This window comes from Vicia villosa, unplaced genomic scaffold (genome assembly GCF_029867415.1).
Source record: "Vicia villosa cultivar HV-30 ecotype Madison, WI unplaced genomic scaffold, Vvil1.0 ctg.000579F_1_1, whole genome shotgun sequence".
NCBI classification, from domain to species: domain Eukaryota; kingdom Viridiplantae; phylum Streptophyta; class Magnoliopsida; order Fabales; family Fabaceae; genus Vicia; species Vicia villosa.
The window spans coordinates 396460-419187 of record NW_026705264.1 but is presented as its reverse complement, the minus strand read 5'-3'; the positions used below and the strand labels follow the sequence as shown (position 1 = coordinate 419187).

The 22728-nt window shown below is 34.2% G+C and overlaps 1 protein-coding gene across 1 annotated transcript; it reads left to right on the top strand.

Moving 5' to 3' along the window:
- The first annotated feature begins 4590 nt into the window (after nucleotides 1-4590).
- LOC131629540 (cation-chloride cotransporter 1) lies at nucleotides 4591-21761 on the top strand. Its single transcript, XM_058900322.1, has 14 exons — nucleotides 4591-4749; nucleotides 4849-5029; nucleotides 5536-5667; nucleotides 6092-6170; nucleotides 7507-7598; nucleotides 8746-8860; nucleotides 10355-10455; nucleotides 10615-10676; nucleotides 13979-14200; nucleotides 16189-16303; nucleotides 18049-18243; nucleotides 18590-18990; nucleotides 19458-19619; nucleotides 20506-21761. Exons 2-14 carry the CDS (start codon nucleotides 4857-4859, stop codon nucleotides 21591-21593), a joined length of 2937 nt encoding a protein of 978 aa, XP_058756305.1. The 5' UTR covers nucleotides 4591-4749; nucleotides 4849-4856; the 3' UTR covers nucleotides 21594-21761.
- Nucleotides 21762-22728: the final 967 nt, after the last annotated feature.

Here is a 22728-nt window from a genome sequence, read left to right as displayed (position 1 = left end):
CGTCAGTGCATTTTTTATAATTAGATTTCAATGCAATAGACTTACCTTTCTTCCGAGGTTCATTTGCATCCAGGTCTATCTCATGGATTCTTAAGGTACTGATTAGCTCTTCCAATGAGACTTCATTCAGATTCTTTGCTATCTTGAATGCACTCACCATTGGACCCCATCTTCTAGGCAAGCTTTTTATGATCTTCTTTACATAATCAACCTTGGTGTAACCTTTGTCCAGAACTCTTAATCCAGCAGTTAGCGTTTGAAATCTTGAGAACATCTTCTCAATATTTTCATCATCCTCCATCTTGAAGGCTTCATATTTCTGGATCAAGGCAAGAGCTTTAGTCTCCTTAACTTGGGCATTTCCCTCATGAGTCATTTTCAATGATTCATATATGTCATAGGCAGTTTCCCTATTAGATATCTTCTCATATTCAACATGAGAGATAGCATTCAGCAAAACAGTCCTACACTTATGATGATTTTTGAATTGCTTCTTTTGATCATCATTCATCTCTTGTCTTGAAAGCTTTACACCACTAGCTTTCACTGGATGTTTGTAACCATCCATCAGAAGATCCCATAAGTCACCATCTAGACCAAGAAAGTAACTTTCAATTTTATCTTTCCAATATTCAAAGTTTTCACCATCAAATATTGGTGGTCTAGTATAACCATTGTTACCATTTCCATTATGTTGCTCAGCAGAGCCAGATGTAGATGTATGTGTTGGATCTTCACCAGCCACCTTGACTTAAGCCTTTTTCTCTTCCTGAATCTTTTCTAAACACGGTTAAGTGCTTGCACCTTAGAACCGGTGCTATGATGCCAATTGAAGGATAGAAAAACACTTAGAAAGGGGGGGGGGTTGAATAAGTGTAGCTTTAAAACTTGTAAGATAAAAACAATTTGCACAATGATTTTTATCCTGGTTCGTTGTTAACTAAACTACTCCAGTCCACCCCCTTGGAGTGATTTACCTCACCTGAGGATTTAATCCACTAATCACACAAGATTACAATGGTTTTCCACTTAGATAACCTCCAAGTCTTCTAGAGTATCCTGATCATAACCTGATCACTCTAGGAACACAATGCTTAGATACCCTCTAAGACTTTCTAGAGAATCCGATCACAACTTGATCTCCTCTAGTTCTTACAAATTAATGTAAACAATTTCTTATAAGAGTTACAATGCTTCTTAATAAGCTATTATCACAGCTGTCTTAAGTTTAAGCTTAATCTCACTAAAATATTACAACAACAATGTAGTGAGGTTGAAGATGAAGTTTGAGAGCTTTTGAATTTAACAGCGTTTCTGTAAGTTTGCGCAAAGTGTTGTATGTTAATTTGTAACGTTGCTTCTGACCCAAACTTCATTATTTATAGGCGTTTTGAGAAGATGACCGTTGGGAGCATTTAATGCGTTGCGTGATCCGTACAACATTGCATTTAATGTTTCACTCTTTTGTCAACTACCTCGAGCCTTGCTTTCGTTGTGTCTACTGACGTTGCCTTTAATAGCTTCTAACGTTCCTTTTGTCAGTCAGCGTAGCCTGCCATCTTGTACTTGCTTCTGATCTGATGTTTGTGTAAACAACGTTTGAATATCATCAGAGTCAAACAGCTTGGTGCAGAGCATCTTCTTGTCTTCTGACCTTGAAGTGCTTCTTAGCGTGATACCATGAGAACTTCAGTGTTTCTGCTTCTGATCTCAAGTTCTTCTGATGCTTCCATAAACCATGTTCTGATTCTGCTTGACCATCTTCTGATGTCTTGCCAGAGCATGTTCTGATGTTGCATGCTGAACCTTCTGAGTCAGTGCTTCTTGCGCTGATTTTGTGCATACTCTTTATGTGATTCCTGAAATGGAAATTGCATAGTATTAGAGTACCACATTATCTCATACAAAATTCATATACATTGTTATCATCAAAACTAAGAATATTGGTCAGAACAAATCTTGTTCTAACAATAATCTCATCTTAAACAAATATTAACAACAACAACATTCATCAACAACAAACCTTAAACAACATACAACTTTCATATGTTACACCAACAACATCAACTGATAAAATGTTTTAGAAAAGTACTTGTCCCATAATGGCATCCAAAAGTAAAAGGAAAGGAGGATGAAGCTGAAGTGAGAGTTGCGAGTATGTGTTAATCGATAACCTTGCAACGCTCGCACAAGTTTTCTGTGCTCACTTTAGCTTCATCGTTATTAAATTTTTTCATTAACCCATTCATCCACACCTATAAGTCAAAATAAGCAAAAATATAAACAAAAACATTAATAAGTCAAAACATTATGAGAAAAATAAGAGATGTGATCTGTATAGACGAACCTAAACAAAAATATAAACAAGTCAAAATCGTTGCATAAGTTTGGTGAGGACGAACCTGAAGGTAGCCATAGGTTTGAAGAAGACAAAATCACTACACAAATTTGGGATTTAAATATGAGTGAGATGAGTGATATAAATGTTAGGGGTTTGTTTTGAGAGAGAAAAGTGAATATGTTAGGATTTTCTTTTGAGAGAAATAATTGTTATGTACTGAGTAAAAGATAATTTCACTTATATGTAAATAAGTATCACCTTTCACCATGGTTGATAAGACGAACCGTGATGAAATGATTGAATTTTACACTAAGATCGATTAAAAGAACCATGGTGATATACCAGGACAATCCCATTTTGTGATGCTAAATGGAAAATTGTTGGAGCTAGGATTCAAACCCTGAAACTCCTGGTACGTTTCACTACGGTTTTTAACTATGAGCGTAGTGAATTGTATTTTAGGAAATATAAAAAAAGCACCCAAAAACGAATTATTACTACGGTTAACATGAATGTCGTTGTAATATTGTGTTACGAAAGGTCATTTCCGTAGTAGTGTCGTAGCAAAAATGAAATGTGTTAACAAATCAAACTAAGATATAATCCAAACATAAAGTAATATTAAAGACTATTCAGAATTATGCAAAAATACCTCATATATGTTATGGTAAAGACAACTCTGTTTTGGTTATTTGTACCATTCAATAGAGTTTGAATGACTTTCCTACAATGAAATGATTACAGATACAAAACAACAAATATACACTCTTAAATTACCAACTAAAAATCCAGGTTGAAACTTTTCGCAAGCATGTCAGCCTAACTTGTCAATTTAGAATGGTCAAGAGGAATGTCAGGAAAATCTGGAGCATTTGCAAAAGTTGCACCACAAAAAATCAACTTGAATTTATGAGTGGTTGCTTTGAATGAGAAATCATTTTTAGCAACCTTGAAGTTCTGCATGATGTAAGTTTGTCCTATAGCAAATGTAGATTTATGCTTCTGAACTAAATATGGTGGTATAATAACTTGGATAATGTCACACTACAAAATCAAATAAATACATTACACCAGAAACAAAAACATCGTGTTATGGATCAAATCAGATACAAATAGCCAATATAAAGTGAGATTAAACGAATACTTTCCCATCAATTAAGACCATTTCCAAGTGTTATTTGTTAGACATGTTCGTGACAGACCACAAATCTCTAATCCTTACAACAATCTTCTGTAAATTATTTGAGTCATTGATATTCTATCTTCAATTGGACGCGCCATTAGGGTTTTGTGTTAAGCTGCAACAACAAAAGTAGAACAACTTTACTAATTATTCCATTACAAATACGCCGTGGTAATAATTCTTCAAGCAAGATAAAAATACAATCATATTCAAAATGAACAACAAATGCTACATAAAATCATTTGATATACCATTCAGAACACCAAGAAGACATGTTTCAGTTGCAGCCATCAAAGTTGAGGTAATCAAACAATGAACATAAAAATTCTACACAAGGGATATTTGACGCACCATTTAGAACATAATGAAAATGCATACAACACAAAAATAAAAACACAATGAAACATAATGCTACCCATAAGAAGTATGCCGTAAAGTTTAGTATATTTATGAAGAATAACACATTATTTGAGTATCCAGTGAAAGGAAGACAAATGATTGATACCTGAAATGCTTGAATGTTGAATGAAGCAACTCTTCTCCCGGTTGCCGCCCTTGTTCTGCCGAGGTGAAATGCATGGAATGCTGTTGCAGAAATGATTTAAGGAGTCTGAATCTTGCCTCTTGAGTTCCCTTTGAATGCGTTTAGCCAAGATAGAATACATGAGAAATGTAAAAAGGCTTTCCATTTCTCATTGTGACTATTAAGTTTATTTGCAGAGTTTTTTCCAATTTGAAAAGTTTCCGATTAACGTAAAGTGAATTATCAAATTGACACATCAGCATAATTAAATGTCAAACTTTTATAAATTAAACAAAATACAATTAGTCCAAATTACCCTTAAAATTAAATATTATCAAAGATGAATTATTACGTTAATTAGATATTCGAATTAGTTGAATAATCTGGTTTTGAAAATATTGTAATTAGATGACTTTTAAACTCAAAAAAAAGTCTGAAAACCATTTGACAATAATTTTATTGCAAAAAACTAATTTATGCAAAATTGATTTTCCTTGAAATTATATATTATATATGTCAATTAAAACTGCATTTTGTATTGGCAAAAAACGCTTCCAAAAACTAATAAAATATTTGCTTAATCTTGAAACATTCATAAATTTCTTACTTTTCGTTCGACTTGTTCTCACATTTCATTTTTCCCATTCCCATTCAAACAACTCTTATCTGAATTTGATCTCTTATCTATTCTTCTGTTGTCGAGTATGTAAAAAAATAAACAATATATTAAAGTGTTTAGTTTCAATTTTTCAGTTGCATATTCCATTTCCGATTTCTGATTCAGATTTGTTTCCGCAACAGATCGGGAAATGGGAGATAGTGACATTGAAGGCGGCGGCGGTGGAGATGACGGTTTTCGTTCGCCGATCGGCCGTAAGTATCGTCCCGTGTTGGCGAACGATCGTGCTGTACTTGAGATGTCTTCCATAGATCCAGGATCTTCTTCTTCCTCAGCGTTTCCAGATCAACCTCATAATCTCAGGTATTGCTGCTCTTCGATCTGTATGATTTCAGTTATTTTGATTCGTTTTGGTGATTCGAAATTGGATGAATGTGAAAGAATTTCAGTGAAGCTGGTGCTTGTTTTTGATAGGGAGTGAGTTATGGTGTTTTTGCAGAGAGATTGAAGCTATAGTAGTAATTTGATGTTATTATTTTGAAGAATGGCTTCTTTTGAATAGTGTTCATGTTGTTTATCAAGGTTTTAAAAAACGCCAAAACGACCGCGACAAAACGGTATCTGAAGGTGCGGATTGATACCGTTATTAACCGTTTTTATTAATTCACACTAGACGCAATCAATGATACAATACATGTACCGATCAAAATCGCGAAAGCCTTTACGTGACCGCCTGATATTCAAAACCTTGTTGTTTATTTAGAAAAATTGAAGTTAATTGTTTGTGATTAGTTGGTTTTGGTTTTTGATTTTTTTGTCGGTTTGTTTTGGAGAACGGCTTTACTGATTGGTGTCATTGTCGTTGTTAGAAAAATAAATGTAAGTTCAGATGGTAAAGATGGGAACTCTCCTCGGCAAGCTCAACCTAATGGACCTCAGCAGGAATCTAAACTGGAACTGTTCGGATTTGATTCTCTTGTCAATATTCTTGGTCTCAAAAGGTACTTGACTTGCTAGCTACACTCTGAATTGATATTCTTAATCTGCTGTTGGATACTGCCCTTTCCAAGTTTGCAAACTACTGCTGTTATTGTTGTTTTTGTGCATTGATGATATGATTTTTTTTCTCCAATGTTGTTATTTTAACATCCAATAAAAGCCTTTAGATGACATTTTTTTATGTTTTTCTTTTTTTAAAAGATTAATTATTATTAAAAAGAATTAAAATAGTATTAAATATTAATGTAAAAACTAAAAAGAGCTTTCTGAAATGAGACAGACATGTCTTAATTTTCTTGTTTTTGTACCTGAAGGGGGTGTCTCAGGTCAATGTTTGTTAAATTTGATTTTGGTTTAGTTTTGAACCTATTTATTGGTTCTCTTATGCTAAATATTTCTTATGGACTATATCCTATCCTTCCCCAGCATGACTGGTGAGCAACCTGCACCGCCGTCTAGTCCTAGAGATGGTGAGGATATTACAGTTCCTGCTGGGCTGCCAAAGGTATGCTAATTTCTCAAGTGCCAGTTATACATCCATTTAGTATTTATCATATTCATCTGTAGAGTCATTGGTATTGAAGAAAGATATGTGTTTATAGTTTAAATATACCAAAACAAGAAATAGAAAACTGGAACCAAACTCTGTCCACACTTGACACTACAATGTCTACCGTTTTGTATGTACCTCCTATATCAAATATAAGCAAGTATTATACTCTAATTAAGAATACTAGTTAATTGCTTAATTTTCTGAACATAGAAAGGAAAATAATTGCATTATCCATATTGCTCTTCATGGGAACTTGTTTCACTGAAATAAAAGAGTGCAATCTTAAATTCTAAATGAATTGAAGGGTATTTCGGAACAATATCATTATATAGACTGAAATTAGTTAAATCTTGCTTATATTTTGGACCACTGACATATTTGCTTTTCTTTTTTATAATCAAGACCGGTGTAGTATTCATTATAAGGAAAATTATTAAATTTTTATTTTTTATTTGGTGGTACTTGCAAAACACTTATGAATCTTTTAGGATAGTGATTCATGCATAATTGCTTTTTCCATATGCTATATTTACACACACACACATGCACGTGACGTGACACATGTTAGTTATGATTCATGTGAACATAGAGTATTAATTTAGAGGAGCAAATCTGTGGACTATTGGGACACACATATGTGGTCTGGATAACTAAAGTTCACATACTGACATTAGTAAAGGGGAGCCGGTTCAAATAATTGAAATTGTTGCCGCGTGGCTGGGAGGTAAGTTTGAATAGTATAGGAGGTAGGTTTGAATAGCATAGAGTGTAGGTTTGAATATTATAGGAGGTAGGTTTGAGTCGCACAATTAACCTTTTTGCAAATGTAGGGTAAGGTTGCCAACATGGTGGTTCAACCTTTCCCTAGACTCTACCATGGTAGAATTTATATAGCATTTGTTTGCCATTTTCTTAGACATGCTTGCATTACCATTCATAGAAGTCACAAAACATTCTATAGTTATTATATTATAATGATAATCGTAACCAGCTTGATTCACTGGTCACAATTCATGGTCCTCATTTTCACAAAAAAAACTTCTCTTCTCACATAATATGCCTTCCCTCTTCCCCACATATAAATAAGCACTTCTACATTGCTGGTGCTTTTGTTTTCGACTACTTAGACCTGTTTAGTTCATCTTTTATGTTGACAGTTAAATATAATTTTGTATCTGTTTGTGAATGCAAAAAAAAAGGTGCTTGTAACCTTTATGATGGGTTGCATTTGATCATTCTGATTTTGATTTTAACTTGATTTTGTCATTGTTATTGTATTTTTTTTCAGCCTGAAGCTCTCAAACTAGGGACACTGATGGGTGTATTCATTCCTTGTGTTCAAAGCATTTTGGGCATCATCTACTACATTCGTTTCTCTTGGTAACTTGCGTGTTGCTTTAAATCTTACCTCAAATATTATATTAGAAAGTAACTACTTCATTCATCAACTGTCGCCTGTTTTGGGAAAACAGTCAATCACAAGCAAGGTTGTCAAACTTGAAAGTCTAGGCTAGGTTGTCAAACTTAAACATCTAGGCAAGGTCCTTAGACTTATAAGAGTCTACTTAATTAAAAAATAAAATTTAAAAAATCTATCATAATGTCGAAACATAGTATAATACCATTAACACATATCATGAACCCAAATAGCAAGTCAACTATGTAAACTCACATATCATGAATCCAAATAGCATATTAACTATATCAAACTCGAAAGTCTACGCAAGTTTGTCAATCTTGAAAATCTAGGCAAGGTCCTTAGACTTATAAAAGAGTCTACTTAATTAAAAAATAATGTCTAAAAAATATATAATAACATCCAAACATAATATAGTACCATTAGCACATATCTTGAACCCAAATGACATATTAACTATGTAAACTCTCACATATCATGAATCCAAATAGCATTATAGCTATGTAAACTCTCACATATCATGTATTTGACTAAGCAAGTTATATTCATTACAAGAGTATTGCAAGTAACATTAATTAAACCAAGTAATACTAAAGTAAGTTGATCATTTCTATTTTCTTCTTTGTTAAGAGTCCCACATTGGACAATATATGGCCTGAACATGTCCTTATAAGTGGGGGCAATCCTCACCCTACAAGCCGGTTTTGTAGGGTTGAGTTAGGCCCAACCACACTTCTTAATATGGTATCATGAGCCTCGTTTAAGATCCGGTGGGCCACCTTCTATGGTTTCCGCTATCGGGCCACCCACCGTTTATTTCCACGCTCCAGTTGTCTAGTCCTGGGCGTGAGGGGGTGTGTTAAGAGTCCCACATCGGACAATATATGGCCTGAACATGTCCTTATAAGTGGGGGCAATCCTCACCCTACAAGCCGGTTTTGTAGGGTTGAGTTAGGCCCAACCACACTTCTTAACATTCTTGATTGAATTGAATTGGTTTTCCTTTTCCTTTTGCTTTTGATTGAATTGAATTGGACTATTTTATTACTTTATAATAAGTCAAATAGCCAAAATTAGATGTTTTCTTTTCAATAATTGTCATTATTGTAGGATTGTTGGTATGGCTGGCATAGGAGAGACATTGGTTCTTGTTGCTTTGTGTGGCACTTGTACGTTCCTTACTTCAATATCACTGAGTGCTATTGCAACCAATGGTGCCATGAAGGTAAGTGTCTGAGCAAGTGGAACTACTTTTTATTTGATATAAATGCAGTCCTTTTCTTTTCAACATCTGAGTATTAAAATTAACTACACCTTACGTAATAAGCTATTTTTTTACAAATATTTTGTATTATTCCACAAGTTTAAATTGTATTTGATAGTTAATTTTAAAAAAGAGTTTGTTGTCACCAGTAGTTCACGCTATGAAGCTAGTTGACTTGTGAAAAGGGAATGATTGAGCATTTAATGTTGAAGTATTATGTACACCGGATAGAGACTGTTTCAAATTATTTATTGAAAAATACATTGTTTTTAGTAGCTACAGAGGCATAATTCAATTTTAATGAGTGTAATAGATGAGAGTGTAGGTTAATCAAGTGTTATTCATTGTAAACAAATACAAATTAGTATTTGTTTTTTACACTAAGATTCCTAAAAAAAATCTCTAGATTTTTTTATGTTTAAATCACTCTTTCTAATCTCAAAATAACGGGCCAAAATTAGACTAGTAGTATCCTCCGTAGACCCATTCACTGTGGATAAGTCCCACCTGCAAAGGATTTGAATTTATGAAAGTCTTAAAAACTTATTAATAAACAAGTTTACAAAGACAAAATGCATGAATGTGTTATGCCTCGAGCATGAAACATAATCAACAATATTTGAGAAAAAGGATAGTGGACCATGTAAGTTAGGCCCAAATGTAACCTTAATCCTATCAACGTATTGAAGACGTTACGCGATGAAATTTCATGAGTCTGTACATCAAAGGCCTCTTGTCGTTGGGCTTCCTCCACTTGATCAACTCTTCGTATGACTTGTGATGATTGCTATTGGTCATGTTCTCAAATGCCCAAAACATTTGAGAGCGGTTCCTCCATCTTTTCCTTAATAAGTGTTATTTTCAGAAATTGAAAAAAGGAATAATCTATCTGGGCTTCTTCTACAATCTTTGTTGCACATGTTGGCTGGTTTAAGTTAATCAAGTTGGTTACTTCTATCTTATATTCCCTGAATAACTCTATCTGGCCTTGAAAAGAAAAATAAGAGCCTTGTTTCTGCTGCTTTTTCCAACAATAGTTATCTGATTGGAATTTCTGTCATTTAGTGGCAACTTCTGTTTGGAGATGGCTATTTATTTTGTTGGAAGTGTTAACTGTCTACAAACAGGGCTATTAATTATGCTATATGCTGCAACAAAAAAAAAGACTCCATTTTTCAAATTTTAATAAATCATAAAAATTCTGTTTATTCTTTGAGATTTTTTCATTTATTTTATATCTCCAGTTTTCTTTCCATCCCTGTGTTTTTCAATTTTTTATTGAGTGTTTACAATATCTTGTAATATAAAGTTTTTTTTCCTGATAAAGCATTATACAAAGAAGTGTTTTTTCTGATTTTCTCTAAAATTTAAATAAATCCACTCATGCACTTCATTGTGTTCCCTGTTCATTTATTAATATAGTCAAGTCTTCTTCTTTTGTTTGTTCTTCTCCAGGGTGGGGGACCATACTATCTCATAGGTCGTGCCCTTGGTCCAGAAGTTGGAGTTAGTATTGGTTTATGCTTTTTCCTTGGTAATGCAGTTGCTGGAGCTCTGTAAGTGCATAATATGGACCTTTTTTCATTTTAAACATTTAATGGAGATCAAGCTAGGTAGATGATGAATCAAGTGTTGCTAAATTATGTGTCATTGTAGCTTATTTATTTACTGTGCAATGGATTCTGAAGTTTCTTTTTCGTTGTTTATGGTTTTAGGTATGTATTGGGAGCTGTAGAAACATTTTTGAAAGCAATTCCTGCTGCTGGAATTTTTAGAGGTAATGGACTTATGAATCTAGACATTGTTTTTTTAATGTGTAATTAAATGGTCATTTGTATTTTATTTATTTAAAATTTTAATATTTACATGTTATTTATCACCTACTATTGTCCTAATAATTATTTCTGCGAATCTAATTCACCTCAAGACCATGGTTTACACTTTTGGAATTGTATTATTGTGAGTGTTGTCAAATAGTGGCACCTTAATGCTAATGTAGCGGAGTTTGAATAAATCTTTATTGTTGTGTGATGATAAGTTATTTAGCACGAAGTGTTGACGCTATAGCACTAGAACTGTAGTGTAATATAATTTAAACAAACTATTTTTTGCAATATTCGATTGGCAATATCATAAGTGCCACGTCCAAGGTTAATTAAAATCAAGATTTTATGCAAAAATTGGGAAGGGGAGTGAAGTTGTAAATCATGGAATTGAGCACACACAGTAAGATCGTACAAAATTCTAAAACTCATATATATACATATAAAATAGCATTAGTAAGACAAAGAAAACCTTAAATCACTTGAAATACTTGCTTAAATGTAAACTCATAAGCATGCTCACAAGCAATATTTTTAAAACCTTAAATCACGCCTCAAATTCTTATAAATTTATATTCTTTCATAAGCATAATCCAGAAACATTTTAATGATTGTAGATTATATGTTTCAATGACTAATTGGGTGTTTCCACCAAAATGAGATTATGTGTATACTCTTAATCGCCGAGGGAAAGTGTGATCGTAAAATTATGGGATTTTACCATTAGAATCGGGATATTAACTACCATTGCCATGTCAGCAACCAATGGGAGTCTGTCACGTGGCAGGGATGAAAAGCAAAATTCCGGGATCAAAAGCAAAAGACTTACCCAAAAAAACTTTAATTTCAGTTTCTAACTTCAACTACTTATTGTTCAGCACAATAAAATAATAGATTTTTGGTCTAACTTTTCTCTTTTTTCTTCTATTTTATCTATATAAAAAGTTATATTTAAGTTGTTTCATTATTTATTTATTTATTTTAGATGTCAGTTTTTGTTATAATAATTTTAGGTGTCAATATTACTCACTAAAGTACTATAGTACTTGCCTTCTTACTGGCCTTACTGTATTTAAAAATAAATACTACTATACAAACTTGTAGACACATTTAGACTACTCCATTTTGAAAAAAATTACTACTATACAAATTCGTACTCACATTTATAAGTATTTCATGCTATGGTGAGAACTCACATCTGTTCTGAGAAGATTGTATTGATAACATCTAGCTCAACATCATTAGTATGCACTCCCTCACCTACTATAAGGGGTTGGAGAGGATATCCAATCATGTGCTAGAACTAGAACTAAATGGATAAAAAAAAACCAAAGTTTTGATATAAAACTGTTTCAGCTTAACTTCATAGAGCATGACACCAAAAAGATGCACATTAATCATACTTAAATGAAGTGTAAAAAATAACTGCGTCTACCAACACAACTCATAAAGACAACTAGAGATAAATAGTAGTATCTAGTATCTACTATATAAAAGGCTCCGATGGAAAAAATCTTTTCTACATCAACTTGGCAATAAGCATGTGGCCAGCATCACACATTTCATCGTCATCTCATCCCTCAAAAATAGAATCAACACGTCAATTAAAAATATGTTCAAAATTAGCATTTCATTAAAAAATTCAATTACTATCTTGCATGTCACAGGTTTCTATGAGATCATACGGTTGATTGGGGCCTAAAACTCATATCTCACAACAAATGTGAGTTCTCACTGATACCCCAAATATGTCTAAATGTGTGTACGAGTCTGCATATTATTTTTTTTAAAATACAGTAAGGTATGAATGCAAGTACTATAATATCCTACAAAGACTTTATTAATTGTCACCCATATGAAAAAATGTATACCTATGAGTCTGTACGGTTGTATTTTTTTTAAGAATGGATTAGAGCTAGTATGAAAACAAGTACTATGATCTATGAAGCACCGACACCTCTGAAATCAGGCGTGTCCGTGTCGATGCTGATCTAAATGTGACTTGCATATGCGGTAGTTGAATTCAAAAACTGAAATTATAGTTTTGGGGCTTCGTAATTTAGTTTTTTTTTTGTTGCTCTTAGTCCCTGTAATTATGTTTAGTTTTGTTCTTAGTTCCTACGGGACAGTTACACATTGGATGCTGACACTGAGGACGTGGAAACTCAGTCCCACATGGCAACATCCAGTCGTCAAGATTCCTTTCACGTCAGTAAATTCATTCTGACTAGGATATCCGAGGACCAAAAGTGATGGAATCTCATATTGTGGGGGTGGAATCTGTTTTTTCTCCCTCCAAGGGACTAAAATCAAAACTCGCTCAAATGTGAGGGACAAAGCATAGATAACCCAAAATAAAATGATACACTTTGTTTTTCCTGTTTTTTAATAGTAAATTTATTGTTTTGTTTGTGACATGTTAAATGGATTTTAGAGACTTCAGTAGTTATTGGAGAATCTGTTTTTCAGAATAAGATAAAATTTATTGAGCACAAGCCTTGGAATTGGTAGCCATAATTCAATCTCAAAAGTGTTATATGTATTATTTGGTCATATCTCTAGTCATATATATGGGATCTCAACATACCCCTGGCCCTCACGCCTAGAACATTGAATATGTTGGAGGCTGCAAAAAAAAGCCACCATTAGTTGCCACAATGAAGGCAACCCAAGGTGCCTGCAGTACAGGCTGCTGGAGTTTCCTACTCTGCTTCACAACACCTTCATGTCCAAAACTGACATTTGGAGCGTGTACAAATGTGGCTCGCCCAATTATATAAGCTATGATAGCAAATTGGAAGATGGAGAAAACGATGAATGTCTATCCTAAAGTTAAGCTAAAAGAATAATAATTGAAAAATATGAAATCAGCTTTACATAAAAAGGGAAATAAAAACTATACAAAAGATGGAAGACATCTCTACAATACAACCAAGCAGAACCTGTGACTTTCTTCTTTCTATTTGATTTTAGATCAATGTGCAAAATTGCTATCAAACCAACATGTTTTTGTCATCATATTTGTCCCTGGTGATTATAACTTGGGATGACCTTATTTTGTGCTCCTTTGTTTATGTTGCATGTTTACTTTTCTTTTTGCTTTGGGCACATGTGTAAAAGTTTCTTTTCTCTTAAATTTTACAATTGTACTGTTATGCATATTTTGACAAAAAATGAGCAATATGTTGAAGTAGGAAACTAATCATTTAAATAAATTTAAATTTTTTTCTTTACTCTTTTTGTATTGCAAGTGCAGCGTCTATGACACCAGTTAATGGTACCACAACTGCGATACAGAGTCCAAGTTCACATGACCTGCAAATTTATGGGATTGTTGTGACTATTATGTTATGCTTTATTGTATTTGGAGGAGTGAAGATGATAAATCGGGTTGCACCTGCATTTCTTATACCTGTTCTATTCTCACTCGTCTGCATATATTTGGGAATTCTGTTGGCAAAGGAGGATCATCCCACAGGTTTGTTTTATTCTCATTGTTAACTTGTCCTATTGCACTTTGTTTAGTATCAATGCTTTGACTTGGCTTCATCATAGGCACAAGTTCACATGTAGACTTTTTTTTTCTGCTTGCTTTCGTAGTTTACTTGGTTGATTCTTAGGTGTAACAAATATGAGTTTATTTTCAATATATACTGTACTCTATAGTCTTTACAAAATAAAGGGAAGAGTGAAGACAGAGGCGAATATCAGCCAGGATTCCAGTAGGAGCATGAGATGTAGTAGTTCAGTTTTAACTTTATGATAAAATGTCACTCTAGTTTAAAGGAAGTTTTCTGTATGCAGCTATAAGATATGCAATATTGTACAAAATTGAATATTTGCCTGCAAAGGTAATAAGAAAATGGGTGTCCCTACATATGATCTGAACACAAACCCAATTATTTAAACGCCTAATAGTATCCTTCTAATTGTTATGATGGATTAATGATGACATAAGACAAGATAGGATTATGAATGACACTGTTCTAGAAAAAAGTAGGGGTATAGCTCCTATTACCAAGATGGTAGAATCTCGTCGTAGGTGTTTTAATGGCGTTATTGATCCATCAAGCTGACCTTAGTGAGAAAATGCTTTGATAGTTTGTTTTTACCCCCTACCTACCACATAGCAAGCTGTTATCAGAAGGAAAAAAAATTAAAGGCAGGTTCGGAATACTAATAATTTCATCAGTGCATGATAAAACATTCTGGAATATGGACCTTGTTATAAAAGAAAGTTTGTAATTTTAATGGAATGGATATAGAAATATTTTATTTGAAGGTTAAATTAAGTTTTTTGGTTCCTATAATTTGGAAAAATATGATTTTAATCCTTGGATAAGTTTTATTCATTTTTAGTTACATCTAACAAAAATTGTGTTTTAATCCATCAACAGTATTATTAGGGACTAAAAGCACACAGTGTTGCATTTGTTAGGACTTAGGACTGAAAACGAATACAATTTTTCAAGTGACCAAAATCAAAATTTGTCAATTTGTCAATTTAGTAGGAATAAAAGAAATTTTTTAACCACTAAATTTTATTCAGTATTAATTTGAATATCCTTTGAAGGACATTTCACTCTGCATATAAAATGACTAAAATCTAGATTTCTGTTAAAGTTTGTACTCTTATGGTTCAAGGATTAATAAGACAGCTTAATAGCCTTCAAAACTGCACCTTAGTCCAAGCTTGCATTTTACAGTTGCTTTGAAGGTAATATATATTTAGACAGTTGTTACTAAATTCACCAAACCCCCCTTAATACTGTGATAGGATAAGATGCATGATCTAGTTTGTTAGACTCGTGTTCAGTTTATGGGTGGTAGGGGTAACTCAACTGACTTGAACCCGTTGAGTTAAGGGTTAAAAGGAGTTGGAGGTCCAGGGTTCGAGACCTAACGTGTGTAAATATTATACTAACAACTAACAATTTGCCATTAAAAAAAACACGCGTTCAATTTGTTATGCAACACGTTATGAAATGCAAACTATTCTCCAAATGGATGTAGGGCAAGAGGGGAGGGTAGTGTCTGCTGCTAAACTTGAATAATATGAGAATATAGACAACCAGGTGAGGCAGGGAGATGCCTAAGGTCACGTCTTTGTTTAGGAAGCAGTGCTAAACAGGATTTAGTTTTTCTATTTGGGGGATTGAAGAAAAATTAGTGGAGATCAAAAGGCAAGAGTAATGGGGTAGGAAGGTTAGGAGGTTCTCGACCATCGACAAAAAAGAGAATCAAATCTGGCTGCGAAATAAAGAAAGATTACTGATCGGACTGGTACAGTTGTCTTGTTATAAATTTTTAGGGCATAGTGCTCACATTGCTCTTGCTCCCTTCTTGTTGAGTGTTGATTTTTTTCTCTTTTTTATTTAAATAAATTTTACTTAGAGTTATACTGATTTGTGCTATTGAATTTCTTTAATTCATTACTTTTTCTCCACTCTGCCATATTTATTTCAGAGGGAATTACTGGGTTGAGTTTGAAGAGTATTAAAGAAAATTGGAGTTCAGATTATCAAAAGACTAATGATGCTGGAATTCCAGATCCCGATGGTTCTGTAACCTGGAATTTCAAGTAAGACTTTGTAGTTTATTCTCATTTACTAATGCTCCTATGTCCTCCTTTATGCTTTATATGATTATATCTTTAATTATTTTTGCAAGAAGTGTAATTATTGATGCGCTTTGGATTTTACTTTCTGTTAGCGAATCATTGGTGGGAAAAGTTTTTCAACTGATCTAAGTGCTATATGACAAATCTCAGCAAACATTATAATAGATTGACTATCAAAAGTAATGTATTTAAGGTGGTTATTATGTATATAGATATTTCTAAACTACTCGTCTATATTATAAGACATCTCAGTTTTAATTAAGGACATATTTAGAAAAAATTAAATTTAATTTATCTAGTAATTTGACTTGAGGCTTATATTTAGGGGAAAATCCCCCCGCCAAAGGGACTGATATTTTGGGGCAGGAGTTAATATATATACTATGGCTGATGTATCTAAAAGGCCATTTAGGGGAAAATCCCCCCGCCAAAGGGACTGATATTTTGGGGCAGGAGTTAATATATATACTATGGCTGATGTATCTAAAAGGCCATTTGTAATTTTCAAACATATACTTTTACTAAGTAGCCATTCATAGTCTACAATCATCATGATGGACTTCTCATATTGCTTAAATCTGAATATTTCTCAAGTATTTGTAAGAAAATTACAAGTCTATATATACAAGAGGCTAAGAAAATACAATCCCTTAATTCTAGGTTCATATCAAAACAAAATCAGCTACTAAGGAATATAGAGTCCTGCCTAATAAATAAATAATAAACACAATAAATTTACAATCAACATTATCATTCTATTCACCTTAATTTGATTTACACAAGGGCTAATGCTTTCAAAGGAAAAAAGTACAATTTTAATGGATTTATATTCAATGGAGTGCTATATTCAGTACATGTTGCTATCAAACGTTTTCCATGGGGTATGGGACCAGCTGGTAGTGGCAAGTATTTATGTGTGGATGATTCTTTTCACTCTAATTATCATGCGCAGAGAAAGCATGATTGTTAATCTTTTGAGTTAACTCTTCTGTTTTAGAATCTCAGAACACAAAGATGAGTTGGATAACATATGAACTCCATTTTAGTGAGTGCGTGTATTACTTAAAGTAAACTAAAATCAGTAAACTCTCAATTCTACTAGCGAGTTCGATTCTGGATTTATACGTGTGTTAGCCTAGAAAATCTTTAGTTTTGGTTGATGTTGTTGGGCGCTTTGTTTGGATTGCCTTTATTTTATTTTTTCTAAATGTATTGGATTGATGAAGTTACTTTATGTTGGTGTGATTATTTATGTTTTGTTTTGCTAAACAAAACTACTAAACAATGTAACTGCAGGCCAAGTATAATGCAACAAATGCATCAAGCATTAAATTATGCTTATACTATAGATAAATTTCATGTCCCAACCTATGAATTTAGACGTTGAATATGAATTATGCTAAAGCATATTTTGCAACTGAATACTTTAAAACAATGTATTTAAATTATGTAATCTCTCGAGAGTTTGTGGATCAAATATAAGATTTGTGTTTTACTAAGGCTCCGCAAGTTTACCCAAACTCTCGAGTTTGATAACCTTGGGATAAAATATGGGGACTGAGTTTCATAACATTGCAATTTATTATCATTAATATAATTTAAAACTATTTCATATTTAATGCCTATGCCTCGGGGGATTAAGTTTTTCTAAAAAAGGCTTGTTTATGATATTGAAATGCTTTTTTAATTGTAATATTTCCCCCCAGTTCTTTGGTGGGCCTCTTTTTCCCAGCAGTGACAGGAATAATGGCAGGTTCTAACCGATCATCTTCTCTGAGAGATACTCAACGATCTATTCCTGTTGGAACTTTATCTGCAACTCTTGTAACTTCTCTTATGTATCTTATTTCTGTGATAATGTTTGGCGCCATTGCCACCAGAGAGAAGCTTTTAACTGACAGGTACTTTTTAGTCGAAAAGTTGTTTATGTAGCTTTTTCTTTTAATATAAGCATCAGTTCAAAATATCTACTTCCTCTGAATGCACACCAAAGAAATTGCTCATGCTTCATGAAATGCACTAACCCCTTTTCATCACTTTAGTTTTCACTTTAGCGATTAGTTTGGTAATAACTGTATCAGGAAGTTCCTTTTTTCCCCATTCAAACGGACATATAATTGATCTTGGTTCTGAGCCAGATTCCATGTTTCTTTTTTGTTTTTCTTGATTCGGTGGTATATGCTTATAATCTTGGATATTATGGGCTTTCTATTAACTGGTTTTATTTTGATTTGGAGTTTTATGCAGGTTGCTTTCAGCTACAGTTGCCTGGCCTTTTCCTTCATTAATTAAAATTGGGATTATTCTTTCAACCATGGGTGCTGCTCTTCAGAGCCTGACCGGCGCCCCGCGTCTGCTTGCAGCAATAGCCAATGATGATATTTTACCTATTCTAAACTACTTTAAAGTTGCAGATGGTAGCGAGCCACATGTTGCTACTCTTTTTACTGCTTTCCTATGTATTGGGTGTGTCATCATCGGAAATCTGGATCTTATCACTCCAACTGTGACCATGTTTTTCCTTCTGTGTTATTCTGGTGTCAACTTGTCCTGCTTCCTTCTCGATCTACTAGATGCTCCTAGTTGGCGTCCTCGGTGGAAATTTCATCATTGGAGTTTGTCACTTCTAGGAGCATTACTTTGTGTAGGTATGCTTCAAGTTATCATTTGTATTTATTTCGCAGATTGACTGCTTCCATTGTTTCTTTATCTCCCTGTTTTATATCTGATCTGATGAAATCTGGAAAGCTGCAATAAAGACAGAAGAAAAATCCTTTTTTATAAATGTTAATGATCGATATAAAATTAAACGAGAGATAATAGTACTCTCAAGACATCATTGGCGAAGTACCATATATGACACTGTCAATTTTATCTGTAGGCAAAAGGATGTAGTGAGAATCCCTTTGTTCAGTATAGTATTCAAATTTATATCTCAAGTCGTATTTATAAAAGGGGATGGAATTGTGCACAAATGATATTACAACTGTACAAATCAAACAGAGTTGTGTAATAACTACGATTAAGAACGCCTATAAATATAATCCAGAAGATGCTTATTACTGCTTCTGTTTCATTTTGAAGCTTGATTTTGTGATGATTGTTTGCAATGCAGTGATCATGTTCCTAATCTCTTGGTCATTCACTGTGGTTTCTTTGGCCCTTGCAAGTCTTATATATAAGTACGTGAGCATCAAAGGAAAGGCTGGGGACTGGGGAGACGGTTTCAAAAGCGCTTATTTCCAACTTGCACTTCGTAGCCTTCGGTCGCTAGGAGGTATGTCATATAAATTCAATCATCCACGCGCCTCAAGTAGATGATATGATTCTTAATATGGTAACTGTTGATCTCGTGATGATGTATGATTTGATGGTTAAGTAGATTTGGTTGCAACCACTTTGATGCTCTCTTCCGTAAGTACATGTGACACATGACTGTCTGGTTTGCTGGTGTTTTTTCTCAGCTAGCTTAGGGGAGGTTTTATTAGAGTTGACTAAGGTGATTTCATCACCATTGATCAGCCCCATTAAGAGGAAAGGAGGTGAGGTAGTTAAAAAAGAACTGAGAGTGGCACGAAAGGCATGTGCAAATTTTGTTGAGTGGTTAAGGTTTAGTTAGTTTGAGCAAGGAAACAGGTTCCTTCTTTGCAAAATAATATGCATGCGAAAAAGGTGAGAAATTGCTGAGGATAAGTTTGGTACATGAGAAAGATGTGACTGGCTGGTTTATCCCATATTGTAGGCTGCAGAAGTTTTTAATTCTTTCTCCTCTGTTTTCTGATGCATCCAAGCAAGAGAAGTCTGGCTTTTCTACACCACTTTTCCCACTTTAACTTCTATCACGCATAGTTCAGGAAAACAATGTGTAAACACTGCATGATTCCAACCTTGAATCTTAGCACTTGAGATTTTTAAACCTGAATAGCTGTTGCTTTCCAATATTGTATGATCATCTCTTATTCTATTTTGTCATAATTTTTTTTGCATAATACCATACCCTATGGAATAAGAATCTAAGAAGTTATAGGACAAACTTGTCATGTGGTCAACTTTTAGAAGTATCAAAATATGAATGGAATGTTTTCAATTACGCATAGCTAAAGTTTTAATGCACACGTCTGAAGTTATTTTGCTCTGTAACTTGTTTTTCTTTATGTTTGTAGCAAATCAAGTGCACCCAAAGAATTGGTATCCGATTCCGCTAGTGTTTTGTCGGCCCTGGGGAAAACTGCCAGAAAATGTTCCCTGTCATCCCAAACTTGCAGACTTTGCTAACTGTATGAAGAAGAAAGGTCGAGGAATGACTATATTTGTCTCCATACTAGACGGGGATTACCATGAATGTGCTGAAGATGCCAAGACTGCTTGTAAACAACTTAGCACCTACATTGAGTACAAGAATTGTGAAGGTGTGGCCGAGATTGTTGTAGCTCCTAACATGTCTGTAGGTTTTCGCGGCATCGTTCAGACAATGGGCCTTGGCAACCTCAAGCCAAACATCGTGGTGATGCGTTATCCAGAAATATGGCGCCGGGAGAACTTAACGGATATCCCCGCTACCTTTGTTGGTATAATTAATGACTGCATTGTTGCAAACAAAGCAGTAGTTATAGTGAAGGGTCTTGATGAATGGCCAAATGTATACCAGAAGCAGTACGGTACAATTGACTTGTATTGGATTGTAAGAGATGGTGGTCTCATGCTACTTCTCTCTCAATTGCTTCTTACCAAGGAGAGTTTTGAGAGTTGTAAGATTCAGGTTTTCTGTATTGCAGAAGAGGATGCGGATGCCGAGGGGCTGAAAGCTGATGTTAAAAAATTCCTTTATGATCTTCGGATGCACGCAGAAGTCTTTGTCATAACAATGAAATGGGATGTACAGGTGGATAGTGCGTCTCCACAAGATGAATCATTAGACGCATTTACCAGTGCTAATCAAAGAATTGTTGATTATTTAACCGAAATGAAGGCAAGAGCAGAGAGAGAAGGTACCTCACTAATGGCAGATGGCAAGCCCGTGGTTGTGAACGAGAAGCAAGTCGAGAAGTTTTTATACACAACACTTAAGCTCAATTCCATAATTTTGAGATACTCAAGAATGGCTGCTGTTGTGTTAGTAAGTCTTCCTCCCCCACCATTGAGCCACCCAGCATATTTCTATATGGAGTATATGGATCTGTTGCTGGAGAATGTACCAAGGATTTTGATTGTGAGAGGATATCGTAGAGATGTTGTAACTCTATTTACATAACTTGAAAAGGATTCTAGGACAGTAATCAAATTTCTATCTCACTGTTTATATTTTTGTAACTTACATGCAGGGCTCATTCTTTGTATCAATTTTCTTGATGATGAGGATCTTTTGTAAGATTTTATAGAAAGATATGAAATTATAAATTCATTGACTTTGTTGTAATTATTTCCTATTGTTGAAATACGAGAGACTAAGAGACATTTGAATAAACCGTGTGTTTTGTAAAGCACTACGGAGACTTTATTATATATAGAGAGATTACAACTAATTATATGATATAGTCGATGTGGGACTATTCTATATACAAATATTATTAACACTATATATTTACAAATATCAACACTCTCCCTCAAGCTTGAGCATATAAGTCAAATGCACCAAGCTTGCCACATATATAATTAGTTCTGGGACTTCGTAAAGATTTTGTAAACACATCTGCTAATTGATCATTGGAGTTGACAAAGCTTGTGACAATGTCGCCTGATTCAATCTTCTCTCTGACAAAGTGACAGTCTATCTCAATATGTTTGGTCCTCTCATGGAAGACTGGATTTGAAGCAATATGCAATGCAGCTTGATTATCACAAACAAGTGTCATTGGTCTTGCTTCTTCAATTTGAAGTTCTTTGAGCAACTGTTTTAACCAAATGAGTTCACATGTTGCCATTGCCATGGCCTTATACTCTGCCTCGACGCTTGATCTTGCAACTACATTTTGTTTCTTACTTTTCCAAGATATAAGGTTTCCTCCAACAAGTACACAATACCCAGAGGTGGATCGTCTATCAATGGGTGACCCTGCCCAATCAGCATCGGAGTATCCAACTATCTGAGTATGTCCTTTATCTTCATACACGAGGCCTTTTCCCGGAGCACGTTTTATGTATCTCAGAATTCGGACAACAGCATCCATGTGTTCTTGGCAAGGAGAATTTAAGAACTGGCTTACCACACTAACTGCAAAAGAAATGTCCGGACGAGTGACTGTGAGATAATTCAACTTTCCAACCAATCTCCTATACCTTCCCGAGTCAGATAGGGGCTCCCCCTGATTGGGTAGGAGTTTGACACTTGGATCCATAGGAGTATCAGCTGGTTTAGCGTTCAACAAACCTGTTTCTTCCAAAATATC